This window comes from Octodon degus, unplaced genomic scaffold, assembly GCF_000260255.1.
Source record: "Octodon degus isolate 3935 unplaced genomic scaffold, OctDeg1.0 scaffold00086, whole genome shotgun sequence".
Taxonomy (NCBI): Eukaryota; Metazoa; Chordata; class Mammalia; order Rodentia; family Octodontidae; genus Octodon; species Octodon degus.
Window position 1 is genome coordinate 1,757,160 of NW_004524662.1, and position 17,413 is coordinate 1,774,572.

General features: G+C 34.9%; 1 protein-coding gene across 6 annotated transcripts in view; it reads right to left on the bottom strand.

Moving 5' to 3' along the window:
• Mipol1 (mirror-image polydactyly 1) overlaps nucleotides 1–17,413 on the bottom strand; it is a 349,459-nt gene that overhangs the window by 11,161 nt on the left and 320,885 nt on the right. For 4 of the 6 annotated variants that reach the window (XM_023721844.1, XM_023721843.1, XM_023721845.1 and 1 more), the window contains exons 13-15: nucleotides 9,905–9,982; nucleotides 7,736–7,787; nucleotides 5,334–5,408 (exon numbers count right to left, since the gene is read on the bottom strand). In XM_023721844.1, coding sequence (XP_023577612.1) covers nucleotides 7,775–7,787; nucleotides 9,905–9,982 — 91 coding nt within the window. In that variant the 3' untranslated portion in view covers nucleotides 5,334–5,408; nucleotides 7,736–7,774. Of the gene's footprint in view, nucleotides 1–4,090; nucleotides 5,409–7,735; nucleotides 7,788–9,904; nucleotides 9,983–17,413 lie in introns of those variants that run through there. The other 2 variants (XR_002822316.1, XM_023721848.1) reach the window with 2 other exon arrangements.

Genomic DNA, 17,413 nt, shown 5'->3' on the forward strand with positions numbered 1-17,413 from the left:
CAGCCCACCAGGGGGCGGGGCTGGCTGGCATGTTGTGCTAGGGGATTGAACCGCAGTCCCTGTGCTTTGCCAAGCTTGTTCCAAGTAGGTGCTTTAGACCACTGAGCCATCTCACCAGCCCAAGGCTGTTATCTTTTAAGAGTACTTATGTGAAACTCATATCCACTGCCTGAGAAAGCTCAAGAAAACCAAGGACTTAAGAGTCTAAGAGGCAAAACATTCAAACTGTCAACTCATTACTGTCCTATGCGAGCTTATAATTTCCATGAATAAATCTGAACATATTATGAATTTAAATAATAACTACAGTGTATAGTCAAGTGCCAACAGGTGATTAAAAATGAATCTTCAGTGAGTGTCATGGGGTTGGTTGGAGTGCAGCCAGGTGGGGCTGAAGTGGGGACAGAGATGCTGTGATCTGCTGTGACTTGTAATAAATTTTCTAATGCCCCAATGTATTGGATATATATTTCATGTTTTAAAAACATGTTTATTAAATCAATTTCAATATCACTTAGTATTAAGCTAAATATATGAGCAAATGAATCTATAAGTTTTGCTTTTGAGAGAAATTTTCAATTTAATGATGCTGAGAAAAGTTATATTCCAAAAATACAGATATATTTAAAACTCATCGTTTTTAAAAGAATAAATGAATGTTCGAACTTGTATTAGAACTTAGTTTATAGCTTTTCTTAATTTAACAAAAAATCATTTGGATAACTGTAAGTTTGATGGGACAGATGCTACTAAGGAAATGACTCATTCATATATGTAGTATTTTTTAAAATGACAAATTAAAATAATTGCCTTTTAAAATACCTTCCTTGAAGTTTACCAACTGGGACATTATGCTGGAGAAGCAGCAATAAAAGTTTTGCTTTTGCTTTTGAGTGAAGCTTTATAGTGCCCATGAATTTTACATACAAAAGAAGCATTAAAGACTTTGCAGGGGGGTTGGGGAGGTGGCCCAGTAGAATAAGGGGCCTGGCAAATGCAAGGGTTTGAGTTCAATCCTTGGTTCTGCAAAAAAAAAAAAAAAAAAAAAAAAAAAAAAAAAGAAAAAAAAGAAAGATTTTGCCAACAGATTGAAGGAAAACTGAGATCAAAAATTAAGCTTTCAGGGGCTGGGGAGATGGCTCAGTGGAATAAGTGCTTCCCTGGCAAGCACAAAGGCCTGAGTTCAATCCCCAGTTCTGGAAAAAAAAAGAAAGAAAAAGAAAAAAGAAAAGAATCAATTATTGCTACAACTCTTGTTGCACAGGTCCTGCTTTACCTTGGTCTTAACCATCCAGTAGAAAAGTATGAAGATGAAATATAGGAAGTAAAGCCATGTTGTTATGTTGAGCTTTGGGGGACTCAGGTCAATAATTTCTGACATTGCCAGTTAAACAGAAGACCCAATGCTATTATGGGCTACTGGACTCTTTTAGAATATTTTGCTGAGTTTACACACCTATAATATTCAATAACGGAACTTAGAAAAAATGGGGTATACCATGAATGTCCATTTTGTATCTCTGTATTCAAAGTGGTTAGGATAGATATATAGTTGCATTCTCTTAATGAATAGAATGATTTGTTCTAATGGTGTTTGTAAATAGGATCACAAGTCCACATCTTGTACAGCAATTAACCACTAAGAAGAATATATGCAGTGTGTTATTTGTTGAAACTGTACTTCCGATTTGATTTGAAACTGTCTCATTGCTATCTGTTTATCAATAAAATTTTGAAAAAAAATTAAGCTTTCAAATGGTTCCTCATCACCATTTTCTAATGTAAACTTTTCTCTTTTAATTATTGTTTACTTCTCATAAAGTATAAATTACGTATGTGTAACACTATTTGCTAATGAGAGAATAGGAGAAAAGATTTATGGGAAATAAAGCTTTTACAAAATAAGATATTTCATGTAGTATATCTGAACAAAATACACAATGATGTATACATATAAACTGCTGTACATTTCTTTAAGGAGGTTGTAATAAAGTACAGAAAACCAGTCGTAATGCAAAGTATAATCACTTAACACAGCTATTTTTATATATTTTTCTTCCATGATAAATTCTAAATTCATGAAGTCAACGTTTGGAATGGCAAGAGTTAAAAGAACAGCAACAGTAACTCCATTTAGATAAGGGGGTAGAAGGGTGGAGCGGGGAACAATACACTAAAGTGCTTTTCTTTCACAGATCTTGGTTCAAATTAAGGTTAAATTCCAAAGGAGGATGTGTTTTCCCCATATGGAGTCTTAAAGGACATGCCTTTGTTTCCAACTTCCCAGAGAAGATATATGTTAACACAAACAAAAGATTTCATAATAAATTTAACTTTTATAGAGTGACTAATGCCCTATGGAGATAAGGCAGACGGGCAGTCACCTGTGCTTAATCCAGGCTGCAGAAATTATGCCAAGGGCAGAATGACAAACTTTATTCCCTTGGAGAAGATGGCAGCAACCTGCTAGGGAACAGAAAGGGTCTTGGTTTTTAAAGGTCTCCCTGGAACGACTCTCCTACTTCTCTGTGAACACAGTTTAGCCTTTATGTACTTTGGAAGGACACGGAGGTGAGGTAAGCCTGCCAAGATTTGAACCTGTGTTTCTGGGAACTTGGTAGTAGATCAACTGTTACACACATAAGAGCAACTGCAAAGCAGCTGTCGATGTAAGAAATCTGGGAGTTCTTCGGCAAATATCTCTACTAAAACTCGCATCTTGTTTCTCTTTTAGATCTCAAGAGAGGTGACAGGATATTTAAAATATCACAAAGCATCATTTCTCAGTTCAACCCAGTTTGGGAGAGGGACAAGTGAACAGCATGGAAAGAGAGAATTCTGTGCTAGAAGTGTTCTGCAGTCAACAGAAAAAGTGATCTTTAATTTTTTTTTTTTTTTTTTTTTTTACTTGGGGTATTGCCAACAATACTAAGTTGTGAATCTATCTTCTCTAAGAAGGACAACTAGCTCATTCGTGTGAATAGTTCTTTTCTTACACTTTCAGCTTTATTTTCATATTGTTCTTCATTAAGAACAATGAGGCAATAATTATTAAGTCTTCAGGCTTGCAAAATGTCTCTGAATTTGTGGTTAGGTAAATTTGCTCACTGTACGTATACATCCTGGTCCCATGTGCTAATCCTACTGACTCCAAATGAAGGGGTAAAAGTTAGTACTGTGACATATGAAGAAGGATTTCCTGTTTGAAAGAGGGCAACAAAAATGTATTTGTGTCAGTCACGTGAAACACACCTGACTATATATTACAAACTGTTTAAATTTTTACTTTATAAATTCAATGTTGATGAAAGACTGAGGAAATCTATTTTCACATTTAAACAGCTTCCACTTGTCACTCACTAAAAAAGGAGATACTGACAGACTAAACTTGACTTTCAGTTGCTCTGTGAGCACTCTTGAAACACCTTTTAGTAGGTCGTTAACACTGACTCTAGACAAAGTGAAGCATAATAAGTTATTTGGAGCTACTCATTTCTTTATAGAGCCCTGTTTCCTTCTCAGGCTTTGAATTAACACGAAACGGAGCAATGCCTTTCATCTTTCTATGCTAGCCAGAAAGAGAAATTTGCTTATTCTGGACTTTAAACAAGGATAATGGGATTTCTTTTTCTCAGACTGTAATACTAAACCCAAATTGCAGAAATTAATCAACTTTTCAGATAGGAACACCACAAGGGGGCAGGTGAATCCCAGATAGGTCCTAGGTAGGAGGGTCTCAGCAGTAGGGATTCTTGGTAAAAGGGGGAAAGCTGAATTCCTTGTTAGTTATCTCAAGATAATATTTCTTCATGAACATAATTAGCATTCAGTCCAAGTCATCCGATGTGAAATTTTATTTAAAACATATCCAAAAACATTAATTACAGTGCACCAAGGAGAGAAAATAGTCACACATTGAAAGTGTTTACCATGTCTAAGAGCAATCAGATGGATTTACATCTTATAAAGACATTATATGATTAAAAATCTAACATTTACTACAAAACAATCAAGGTATGTTTTAAAATAAAACCAGCCATATAGGAAAAGAATAAAACAATTGAAAAGAAATGTATGAAGCTTGGCTGCAAGGTACACTTAATAATTTCATAACAAGCATCAATTATGAGTACAGCTGTAGCAGACTTTTCCTATACAGAACTGAGAATCTGAAACATTTTAGGAAAGATAAAAGGTGCTGTTTGAAAAGGTTATCTAGTCTATTTTGCTTTTTGTTAGAATTTAGACTTCGCCTATCAATAAGAGGCACAATTTGACATTTAAAATGAATTTTTTAAACATTTTTAAGTTGACACTAGTACCTCTTTGTGAAAGTGTCAGTGATAGTAACTCTACGACCAACATATAGAGGTACCTTCTATCCAAAGCGACCCAGATTAATTCCATTTGGCAAAGCTGGGTATTACTGCCAGCCTCGCTTCGACACCCAAGACAATGCATTCATTTGATGTGAGCAGATAGTTGCATTGTCATCTCTTTTAGAGATGAACAAAATGAAATGCACAGAACTGCAAGTAAATAAAATGCACACAGCGTACCTCTCACTGGTAAGTTTTATTAGTTCCTAGTAACAATTAAAATCTTCAAAGCGAGCTTCCAAACTTCTCTTAGGATAAGCTAAACCTATCTAGAAATTTTAAATAACTTTCTTTACTAATAATAGAGAAGTCATGTTCTTTGAGGATAAATCTATTAACTGATGAGATCATTTTACAATGGACTTTAGAGGAAGTCTGGTTATAGAAAGGGGATTCAAACTGAGTAACTTTTCTATTAAACCATGTTATATTTTGGGTCTTTGGTGCCATAAATTTAACTTTTTTTTTGTACTATGGATTGAGCCCAACACCTTGCACATGCTAAAAAATCACTCTAGCACTGAATTACATCCTTAAAAGCCTATTTGTAAGGCAAAGCTCTGGGCTCAAATGTGAATGATTATTTCTCTGTCATCTTAACAAAAGTAACTTTTCTAAAGCCCACTCATTCTTCTCTTTGCATAGGTATATATGCTATGAACAGATATACACTCAGACACAAATTCACATATTTATACATACATGATGCAATCCATGAGTAGTGATATTTTCAAGAGCTCTTTCTCCTCTTTCCGTCAGTCAGTTAACCTTGCCTTTCTTTACCCCAGATCAGTGCAGGATCCCCACATGCTCTGTCACCTTCAGGAAATGGAAGCAGCTTCTGCAATGCTCCAAATAATAATGCTTTGATTTGTCAACATGAAAAGTTGGGTGGATTTTAAAAGCTGACCAGTCCAGGGATATTTGCACATAGTAGACATTCAATAAATATTTGTTGATTTGATTTATTCTAGGGTAAAGAACTGGATAACAACTCTTTTTGTCTTCACTGATGTGCTATGGTGGAGCCTGTGTACAAATGAATTTATGAGTAAATATTAATGGTCATGGTCACTGAAAATGTTTTAAAGAGAAAAAAATCTAGGTCTACAGGCTGTTATGAATATGAATGATTGGGAACATGATTAATAAAATAAGTAAAATAATCATTGAAAGACATAATACAATAAGGTCTCACTAATGGGTATTTTAGTAAGTTCTCTGGAAAGAAAGTAGATATTCCATAAAACTTGAATCATTTCATCACACTTTCAGTTTACATTTTTTAACCCCAGAATCCTTTTATTTAAAAACAAATAGGGATATTTTGATACTAAATTGTAGTGATTCTGTGCAAGCAACATACTATTTCCTTTGGTATCTTCTCTTTTGCAATAGTCACAAAATGTTTGTGAAAAGCTTTATTGACGATTCAGAGATCTTTAACATAGAGAATATGAGTGTCTCCCAAATTTCAAGTAATGCATAACTTTTAAGAAGTTAAACACTATACTCCTTTCATTCAAAAGAGCACAATAGATTTATTTCCTTTTTTGGATCAACAACAGTAAAAACTGTTTCTGAGCTTACAACATGTTAAATTTTGGCTCAAGGTAAATTTACAACAGCAAAGTTTATGATAAAATCTGTCAAAACATTAACCACGATGGCACAAGCTTCAGCTCTTAACAGCAGCAGATAGGGAAGCAGTGCCATTGAGGAAATGGAGAGCTCAGAGACGGACTTCTAGCTCTAATTCTAGCTCTGACAACTCTTGCTGAGGGCACATTATGCAAAGTTCAATTCCCTGGTCCTAACTTCCCTAAATGTGAAAGTTATAAAAGAGGACTACTGTGTTTTAATTCAATGGCTACTAAAAGATGAGAGACCCTAGAATTAAACACACAATTCTAAGGAAAGACCTTAGTTGAGAGATCTTTATATGTTTCATTTTAATTTCTTGCCTGATAAATTTCAAAAAAATTCAAATATGATTCTTTTAAGACAAATATGATTCACTTGGCTATGTGCCAACATTTCAGTATTAGTCATTAAGATAATGTTAATTGTTCAACACTGTAAACAGTGTTGGTATTTTTGGCTTATTGCTTCATGATGAATAAAGAAATACTTCCTAGAAAATGCAAACAAAATGCTTTTACTGAACCACTCCCATCACTCAATTATGATCAAGACTACTAACTTCATGAGGTGCACACCAGAAACAATTTTGGGGAAGGACATGCAATATCAAAAAATAATATCTCAAAAAAGAAAATCTCATCCAAGGTCTTAAAGGTTTTTGTTGTATCAATGTTATGGTTTTACAAGTTAAATGCAGTGAATATTTTAAGCTTCAATAGTTCAGACAATCACACAGCTGACCTATTTATTGAAGAACGGGATGCATTTCTTAAGATTTAGGATCTTTGTTAAGCAGGTTATAGGCTGAAAACTAATGAAGCAGAGACAAAATAAAATTAGCAACCAAAGATTAATTTTTAAAGTAATTTGGTGGGTAATATTCAGGCTCAATTTAATTTTGTTCTCAAATATTTTAAAATATGGTTTGAGGTTTGAAAGAATAATATACACTTACAAGGTTTAAAAAATCCCCTCCAGAAAGTATAACAGAGTAATCGGAATTTAGAAAACATCAGTTACTTTTAGGAAAGTGAGAGACTCCTGGATTTGCAGTTGATTTCAAGTAAATGTAGCAGGAGTGAAGGACATCCACATCCATCACACTGGTTTATACATGACATGGACTCTCCTTACATGAATTTGGGCATATTCTGTTGCAGAAAATAATTTATTTATTTACTTATTTATTTATTGGTACTGGGAATTGAACTCAGGACCTTACTCTTGCCAGGCAGGTTCTTATGCTACTGAGCTATCTCCCTGGCCCCAACAATTTAGCTATTACTCTTATTCAATAGTGATTCAGCTGGCCTGTTTGGCAGTATGAAAATTTGGTGCAAATTTGTTAATAAGCAAATTGAAACAGTTGTTATCATTAAATAAAATTTCAAACTCTGGATAGTATGGGACAACAATTTAACATCTATACAAAAAATTCTGATTTTAAAAGAACCCCATCCAACCAAATAACAACAAAATCTGACAATAACCCTTTAAATTAACTGAGTTTAAAAAGTTATAGTCCCGAGATAAGCACAATGTCTGACCTGTGCCAGGGGCTACCCAGTTGCTACATAATTCATACCATTGAGGGAAAAGATATTCACATTTTAATCATTTAGTATGATTTTTGAAAAATATGTGATGCAGATGTTTAGAAAATTTAGATAGAATGAAAATTTGGGTTACTGAATAATTATTGTAGTATTTACCTGTGCAAAGAAATAGGAGTGAGACTGAATCTCTGATCTTCAGAAGATTGCACTCTAACAGAAGATGGAACAGAAGTATTAAAACAAAAGAAAACTTAGTAACTGCACTAACCCAGCTCCAGAAAGAGGTAAATGGCACTCAAAGGAGCGAGCCTACAACTTACTTGTGGAGTGGGGGCGGAGAGTGAGGGAATGCTTCCTGCAGGAGGTGGCACGGACGTGTTCTCTGAAGGATGATGTAGATTTACACACAGAAGGTAGATTTGGTGTGGTAGAGGTTTAAAAATAACAAATACATTAAATAAGGAAAAAACAGAGTTGGAACTGAAATGGATTCTTGTTATACAGGTCTTGCTTTATCTTGGTCTTAACCATCCAGCAGAAAAATATAAAAACTAGGTATATAAAATAAAGCCATATTAATACGCTGAGCTGTGAAAGGCTCAAGTCAACAACTTCTGTAGATAACCCACTACTAATGTGGACTGCTGGACTGTGTTGGATTGTTTTGCTGAATTCACCCACGTATAGTATTTAGATGCCAATGAAATATCCATTTCTGACAGGACTAAACAACAAAAGGCAATACAAAGGAAGGACCATTTTGTATCTGTATATGCAGAATAGTTAGGAGAGATATACAGCTACTTTCTCTTAATTCAATGAAAGAAAGATTTGTACTAATAGTGTTTGGACAGGATATCCTGTCTGTATCTTGTACTATGGATAACCACTAAGAAGATAACAATGTACAATGTGTTAATTATTGAGACTGTCCTATTAATCAGTTTTGAAACTGTCTCATTGATATTTGTTTCTCAATAAAATAAAATAAATGAAATGGAGTGTATGCTTGGAGCAGAGAATCTAACAAACTACTTTTTTGCCACTTTTAAGAAAATAAAATAATGTGGCATAGAACACCTATATATAATTCAGGCAACTGGTTCTTAAAAATCTAATATAGACCCAGACAGTTAACTAAAGTTTGAGGCAATAATATCTGCAATATTTAAACTTTTAGCCTATAATATAACAATGTTCTGCAGTTAAGCAGAAACAAGGTGATTACTATTGAGGTTTTAAATAAAGCTTCTCATTCCACATCTTTTTTTCAGTTCTGGTTGACAAGCAAGATTTCTAGTTACATTACTCACTTAAAGAAAAGTAAACCACTATTCTTTATAATATGATCACAGTTTAAGAAAAGCTTCAAAAAGCACATCTAATTTTGCAAAGGAACAAGCTATGATGTAATAAAATGCAAGTAATTAAGAGCTAGTAAGAAATTAGTGTACAGATTTAAGTAAAGCACAATTCTTCAAAGCAATAAAACTGAGATGTCTTATGTCAAATTATTATAATTGTTCCAACTGTACTTGAACACCTCTCCCCACCCTGATTTATCCTGAAAACTGGACTGTGAGTTAGAGAAGTGCAATCTTTTCTCTCATTTTAATTTTAGATTCTAAACAGTATGTTTAGAAGTGAAATAAAGCCTAGAGATTTCAAAGTAGAACTTGTTCTCAGCAAGCCAGTGTGTACATAATCCATATGGGTCTGAGAGACATTCTTTCAGATATTATCTGGAGGATCTCCCTAAGCAACTCGAAACATTGGCATCGAAGGGAAAGGCCACATGAGATAAAGTATACATAACTGGTGCATCTGGCACTTCTTATCTTTCAAATGTTATGTAATTTTAGTTCCTTTATTTAGCAAAGTATGTGAATCTTAAACAGGTATATATTTTGCAGTTTCTGCTACAGTAGGTATGATTTTTGAAGTGAAAGTCACTTCTTAATAAAAGTTTTCTTAAGTGTGCCTCATTTTTTTCTTTCTTTTTCATATAATTTATAAACCCTAGCATTTAAGGAATGGTTTGACTAGACAGAAAAAAACATCTAAGCTGCTGTATAAAGACATATAAATCATAGTTTTAAGAATACTGCCAGAAATTGCTGGTGTTTTGTAAGTCTTGCCTTACTGCAGCCAGTGTTAAAAGTTCGTTAGCTGGAGCTTAACAATACAATGGATGAAGGAATGGAGTTACCACACAAGTGTTTAAATTCCATGCTGGATCCCTAGCTACAAGGGACAGAAAAGTTCAAACAACAAAAACAGAGTTGCAAGGCCTGAACTTGTGTGTTACGGATACCTCTTACTCACCACCAGGCAGCTCTCGTGCAGGGTGGCCAGGCCCTCCCAAGAATATGGTTCACTGAAGAACGACTTGCAATCTTTTGGCTGCAGACGAACCAAACTGGCACATGGCTCATAACAAACACTTCATTTTAGGCTGTTGTTAAGTTTTCCAACTCAGGTCAACTTGCATTATTCGATCATTTTCTTTTCTTCAAGAAAAAAGACTGCTTGTAGCTACTGACGGGGGTGAAGGACTGCAATTATGGTTCTTGGAAGGCAAATTTATTTTCTGTTCCTTTTGCTCATGTTTACAAGTAATACTATACAGAACAATTTACTACCAGTAAGTACAATTTTCTCCCTTACTGTATAAGTTTAATAACATTTTACGCCTACTACTGTTGGACTGTTTCTTGCTTTGCTACACATAGCATGTTCTGTACTATGAAACTAAAAATGCTGGACAAAAAAGGGCAAACATTTTTTTAAAGTGCATCAATATATTGCTCCCAGTAAGGAATATTCAGAGGGCCAAATCTAAGTAAAACTGGAAACCTGCAGCAGTAACACTAAAGTCACTTTTAAAACTGTGACATTATTTATTTGCTCTATATTAGAGGTAAGGTTGAGTTTTGTTTCCATCAACTTCTAAGGTAGGAGGGGACTGGATACACAGCCCAGGCCCCACCAAAGGACAGAAATCCTGAATTCAGGCTGAGTAGAAGCCAAAAGAATATTTTCCCTGCAAATTGTATAACAAGTCAGTCCTCAAGCAGATGTTCAACTAACATTAACATTACTTAAGTGAGTTAATAAAGTTCAAATTAAGGCTTAAAAGTGATTCACCATTTATACATGCTTCCAGGTAACTGGCAAAAGCAAGTGCAAAGCCTTTGTGGAGGAGCTCATGTTGAACCCAGGACTTACAAAGACCCCCAGAGAATAATTCTAAGAAGTTCACATTCACAAATCACCAAATATGCTAGGAAATGAGGCAAACATAGATATGGCAGGCAGAATAAGTTTGTGTGACATGTATGTGAAAATTTCAAACTGGATTGGAAGCATGAAATAGAAACAAAGCCCATAAAAGTGCATTTGGTAATGAAAGAAGACAACCTCTAAAAGGTAAAACTATCATAAGAGAAATTAAAAGCTTATTAGATTTCTGCTTTTTGTACAGAACAGAGTGGTTTGTGGTGGACTGTGGCTTCTACCGAGAACAACTAGGAAAGCTGGATAAACTACAAAAGGGTATTTATTTAAAAGCACCAGGGAGGGATGAGATGAAGATAGCTAAATGGACTACGATTCCAGAAAGGAGAGAATAACAGAGAGGTAAGCAGATGGCCTGCAGCTGCTTTTCTCTTGGAGGCTTCTGCTGGTTTGGGGAGAAGATGAGAAAATGGACACTCTTGGGTTTGTTCCGCAGAGGACTGCTGCTAGGGACAGAGAAACCTGCAGAGCTGTGGAATCTCACAGGGCTCCAGGGACAAAACTGGAGATCCAAAGGGGATCAAATACATGCCCAATTTTCTCTTCATAAAACCATACATATTCTCAGTTGCTCTAAGTAGGTAGTTAAAGAAGCTAAAGCGACTTTTGAAAGAGCCTTGGTAAAGAAATCACTTTCAAGATCAAAAGCCCTAGTGAACTGTGACACAGAAGAGGCAAATTTGAAACAATAGGGGCCTACTCAAAAGGCAACCCAGTTTAATTAGGCTGAGGCAACTGGCCTCCATTCAAGTCTCCCAGTAGTAAAGGATGAACTCTGTCTAGAGCAAGGCAAGGAAATCAACTGAAGGTTTTGGATGTCTTGCATTTGGGAAAAAGTTTGTAGGTATTCCAAGAGAAAAAATAGGCAACAGAGCAAGACTTACAGATGACTAAAATTTTGGAGTTAAATAGTTGGATGTTACAACAACTGTGACTAATGTTTACAAGAAAATAGGGGCAAATGGAGGGAAGACAGACTTAGAAAAATGAGTGTTTAACCAAATGAATTGGAATATACAAAACAAAAAAGGGAACTGTAGATCTGAAAATATACAGCATCACATTAAAAATTTAATAGGTAAAAACAACAACAACTTAAAAATTATTCTAGGGTTGGGGAGATAGCTCAGTGGAATGAGCACTTGCCTGGCAAGCACAAGAACCTGAGTTCACTCCCCAGTACAGAAACACACACACACACACACACACACACACACACACACAATTTAATAGGTAGTTTCACAACAGAAGACAAAATTGGGGAAATGGAAAGACGGTTCTTCTAAAAAATCACAACTGATGAATATAGAGTAAAATGGAAAATACAGAAGAGGAGGAAAGAGAAATACAGGAAACAGAAAAAAGGTTGACATATAATTAATGGGAGTTTCAGAAGGAAGTGAAACATATTGAGTAAATATTTCCTAAAACTAACAATGTATATATCAAACCAGAGCTCAGTGAGGTTTCTGAATTTGAGCAAAGAATACACAAAAGACCATTTGTTCTTTGTATCATACAAAGGCCACCATATTTAGGCACAGAATATTTCCACAACAGAGTAAATAATAAGCATCCAGAAAATCCATGACTATTTTCAGGAAAAGAACAAGAAGATGGACAGTTGACATCTCCAGAAGAAAAGGGAAGTTAGTCATTAATGAGGAGATTTTAAGAGATACTGGAAGACTTCCACTCTTGGCTGTGACGGGGGAGCAGGTACTAGCTGTATTCTAACACAATAAAGAACTGGAAAAATTTCGTTCAGTAAAGTACACGAAGAAGTGGTTTTGGACTTCAGGCCACAGGTAGCATTAGATAGTGACACTTCAAAGAAGGATGACAAAGTGAGCTGTACCACTGCCCCATTTTATGGTCTGCAAAATTTACAGACCACAGAGTAGGGATGGGGAACTGAGATTGGCTGTGGACAGAGTGAACAGTTCCGGGCATCTATAGAGCACTCTTTGGGTCTTTCTTTCGGAACTGACCAGCACACGTACATATGCAAATCATCAAGGATAAAGCAAAACATATGAAAAAGAGACAGCAAAACAGTAACCTAAATGCACACATGGTCTACAAATAGCTTTTGTTGTGAGCAGTGGGAGTAGAAATGTCTTAATACTAAGTAAGACCTAAACTAAGGTAGTGTGTTGCTGGTCCTATTCATCAAAGTTGAAATAGGCTTAAGAATATCAGTGTATTTTCAAATAGTATAACTGCATACCTGAACATGGCTGAAAACAATTTTAAACAAACATAAAAATATCCTTCACTTATGAAGTAAAAAATTACCACATATTCGAAGTAGGAAATATGACTCACTATAGGGGGGAAAATAAACAGAAACAGAAATTAAGGATAAAGGCCCTCGATGAGATTAATAGCACATTTGATACTGCAAAAGAAATTATTATTATGGGCTGGTGAGATGGCTTTGCAGACTAAAGCGCAGGCAAGCTTAGGCAAGCTCAGGGACGGTGGTCCGATACCCAGCACCACACGCTGTGCAGGCCCCGCCCCCAGGGTGGGCTGAACCTGGCAGAGTCTGCGTGTGGTGGTGGAAAGGAAAAACTACTGCTTGAGATATATTAGTTCCACAGCTCGCTCATGCTTCAGGCATTTTTTTCTAGTCTCTTATTTTCATTTTTCAGTCTTTTTTTCTGTTTTGTTTTGAATAGTTTCTATTTTTTTGTCTTCAAATTTAATAATTTCTCTTTCTTAACGTATTTGATTGTTGCAGGGTCTAACTATGCAGCTTGGACTCGTGGTGATCCTCCTTTTTTCTTTTTTTGTATTTTAGGGAAGAGTCTATAGGGTGTTTAGGGTCTCACTATTAGATCAGACTCTAGTGATCCTCCTGTTTTCAATCTCCCAAGCGCTGGGATTACAGGTGTGTGCCACCAAGCCCAGTCGCAATCACCTTCTCAGCATGCTCCAGGTGCAGGGCCAGCACGGCATGCAGGGGGACCGAACCCTGGTCCCCGTGTCTGTCTAAGCAGGCGCTTTAATCCACTGAGCTATTTTGCCGGCCCTGACAGATCATTTTGATATGAAAAAGTTGAGCCAACAGCCCAGCGGTAGATAAGATTATAAATCTTCAGGTAGAAGGAAAATGATCTTGAAAAAGGGTGTACACACACACACACACACACACACACACACACAAACACCCCAGTGGAAATGGTAAATAATGGGTAAATACAATATGCTATAACTTAATTTTTATTGCAAAGATCTTCTTAGAATTTTTGACTGTTTAAAAATAGCAACAACTAAACAGTGAAGACAAATGCAGAAGTAAAATAGATCACAACACTACCACTAAAGCCTTGGAGAAGCAGCACGACATCACACAACACGGAAACTGCAATTTTCTTAAAATACAGTTGTGGGAGAGTTGAGATACTACTCATTTATAGACTCTTGTCCCAAAGACTACTGTTCATCCCCAGTCCTGGTGAGCTTAAAATTCTCTTTTTACTAATTATGTTACATAGTCTGTTTATATTTATCTCATCCTGATTTAATACTCAAACTTTGAAGAATAAGAGTTTCTAAATTTCAGCTCTTTGTCAGACAGTATTCTATACACATATTAAAAAATTAGTAGCAGTGCTCTGTAGTAGGTTTGGATCAATGTAGTACCTTTTAATTAAAATAATTTGATTTTCTTTCTTAGGTTCATTCTATTTATTAAAATAATGTTTTCCTTTAGTACTTTATTACTATAATTTTTTATCTAAATAGTTTTAAAAGGTTCCTAAGGTACCAAATGAATTTGCTCATATTGACTTTTCATCTTTATTAAGGAAAGCATACACAGTTTAATGGGTAATTTAATCTATTTCCTTACTGAAATATACTTTATAGGGCATACATCCAGAACAGTATCTTCAGGACTGTACACTTATAAATTTGATAAGGATCGATGTTTAAGAATTACACTGAAACATGGAGGATTTGCAATAGGGAATTTTGTAAAAATAAGAAGCAAATACATATTTTGCATATTTGAGTTTGTGCATTAGAGTACATCTTTGCTAATAATCAGATAGGAAAGTTAGGGTTTCCAAAATGATAGCATACTCCAAAACTATATTTAGAAAACAATATATTAAAAAAAGCATATTAAGACTTCTGCAAAAGAGTATCAATAGTATAAATATGTTGATTGCCAAATGTACACATTTATCATTACCAAATTATATTTCTGAAGTCCTACTTAAAAAATAATGTCAGGCTGGGGAGATGGCTCAGTAGAATAAGCACTTGCCTGGCAAGTGCAAGGTCCTGAGTTCAATCCCCGGTTCCGCAAAAAAAGAAAAAAAAGAAAAATAATGTGAAACTTTGTAAATTTAACATGGCTTAAAGTACATAACAAAAAAGAAATAAAAACTTCTTCAGAAAAGTTATTCTAGTAAAAGGATTACAAAAAGTTTTGTAACTTGAGATGCTATTCTGGAATGTATGCTACTAGTTCAATATGCAAGCTCCAACTTACCAAATGTTTAAAATATTTGAGTTTCTACAACAGTGCCAAAATAAGCCACAGCTTTTCTAGAAATGACATATTCAGCTAAGCATGAGCAATAAACATGTTTCAGTCATTTCACAGATTTGTTTAAAAGCTTCAGAAACCATGTACATTTTTAATAAAACACAAACACAATGCTGAAATCCCTGAAGCCTAAGAGCTGACTTACAAATTAATGTTTTAAAAAGGCAAATGTAATTTTGTGTGTCTGTATATATGAATAGATGGGTAGGCTAGCTGTAAATAGTAATTACCAGGAACATAATAATGTCTGTGAAAACTCGGATTTCCATTCAAACCACAGGTGAGAAGACAAAATGTATTATGGCTTTCATAAAATTATATAATGCCTTATTAATCATAAGTATTTGCAAGGAAAACTGCATAATTATGACCTTTAAAAATGCTACTTGTAAAAGTGTATTCCTCTACAACTGTATGTATTATTAAAACTACAAATCCTTCATAATTTTAACTTATTTGTGAAATAAACATTCTATCAGTTAGTGACCTGATTAAAAATACTTCAGATCATTCATTTATTTGTGATTCTGAGGATCAAACCTAGGTCCCCATGTATACTACGCATGCATTCTGCCACAGAGCTATGCCTGCAGCCCTCTTCTGTTTTGGGAAAAAGAAACCTTCAAGGGATGTTTATCATTGAAAAAAGTGTGTAAATTACTCTACAAAGCATGTTAGCTGTTTCAGATAACTTTAAACATAATGGCTTACTTATAAAAGTACAATGAGAATCCTCATAGATTAATAATGAATAATGTTGGTGTAACTGCCTTCTTAGTAGCCAATAATTTGTCTTATAACTTTAAAAAAAATCTCTAAAAGTTGTTGTAGGAGGGAGAGTGAGCTTCAAAGATTAGACAACCACTGTCAGGTTTTAGCATTAGGCAAAATCAAAAACAGCTTAAAGCAGCTCAACGTTATATTCTAGTGAAGGCTAAGGTATAGCGTACAACTACTCTACCCCAGAGAGAGGTGGTGATGATAGGATGATGTGTATAGATGCGGTGCATATTATTGTACTTCACAGGAAGAAATGAGCAGTCTTTAGATTGGGGACTCTCATGCATGCATATAATATGCATGGTAAAATAATAACAGAAATCATAAGACTTAAAGTGTCTACTTTTTTCCCCCCACAGAAAAGTTTGGAGGCTTGTAGTTGCACAGAGTGTAGTTGTAAGAATTTAGTTCTAATTCTAGCCAGTCCTTGGGAAGTTCTAAGATGTTCTGAGTCTGTCTCCTCATCTACAGAATAAATGCAATTAATAGTAACAACACTAGTACTAAAATCCTTGGAATTACTGTTATATGGTTTACACAATGGTTTATTACTATTATATGATTGTTTATAGGATCAAGCTTCTAAAGAAACAAAAAATGTGTCTGTAAATCGATGGTTAAAGATGTTAGGATTGCCTTTTCTGTCTTTCCTCTGAATTACCTATCTTTTTTTCTTACAAGAAATGGATTGTTAGGTTACTTAGTAATGAGACCCTATGATGTGAAAGCCAACCCAAAGCGACATCTCAGCAAAGCAGAGCGCTTCTGAAGCTGCACCATTACTGAACATGCAGCAAACTAATTTTCAGTAAGGTTATGTTTTCATATAAAAATAGACTGCAGAATCTGAAATACTGATAGTGGACATTTTTAAGTGTAAGAAATCAATTAAGTCAATATATGGCTGTAATAGTTTGCCTTTGTAATTTTATAGACAACTCTTGTTCAAAAAGATGGGATGTATTTTGGGAAATTAACTATACTTAAAAAATGTTGCATAATTAACTATACTTAAAAAATGTTGCATAATTAACTATACTTAAAAAATGTTGCATATTAGAATTATAAGTTTTATTTTATAATATATTCTACAAAAGTTTTCCATATTGATTACATGATTCAGTTCCTCTAATTGGACCAGTTAGGTGTAGGAAGAGACTGTAAAGGGTTTGGAATTGGAAAGTGTTTGAATT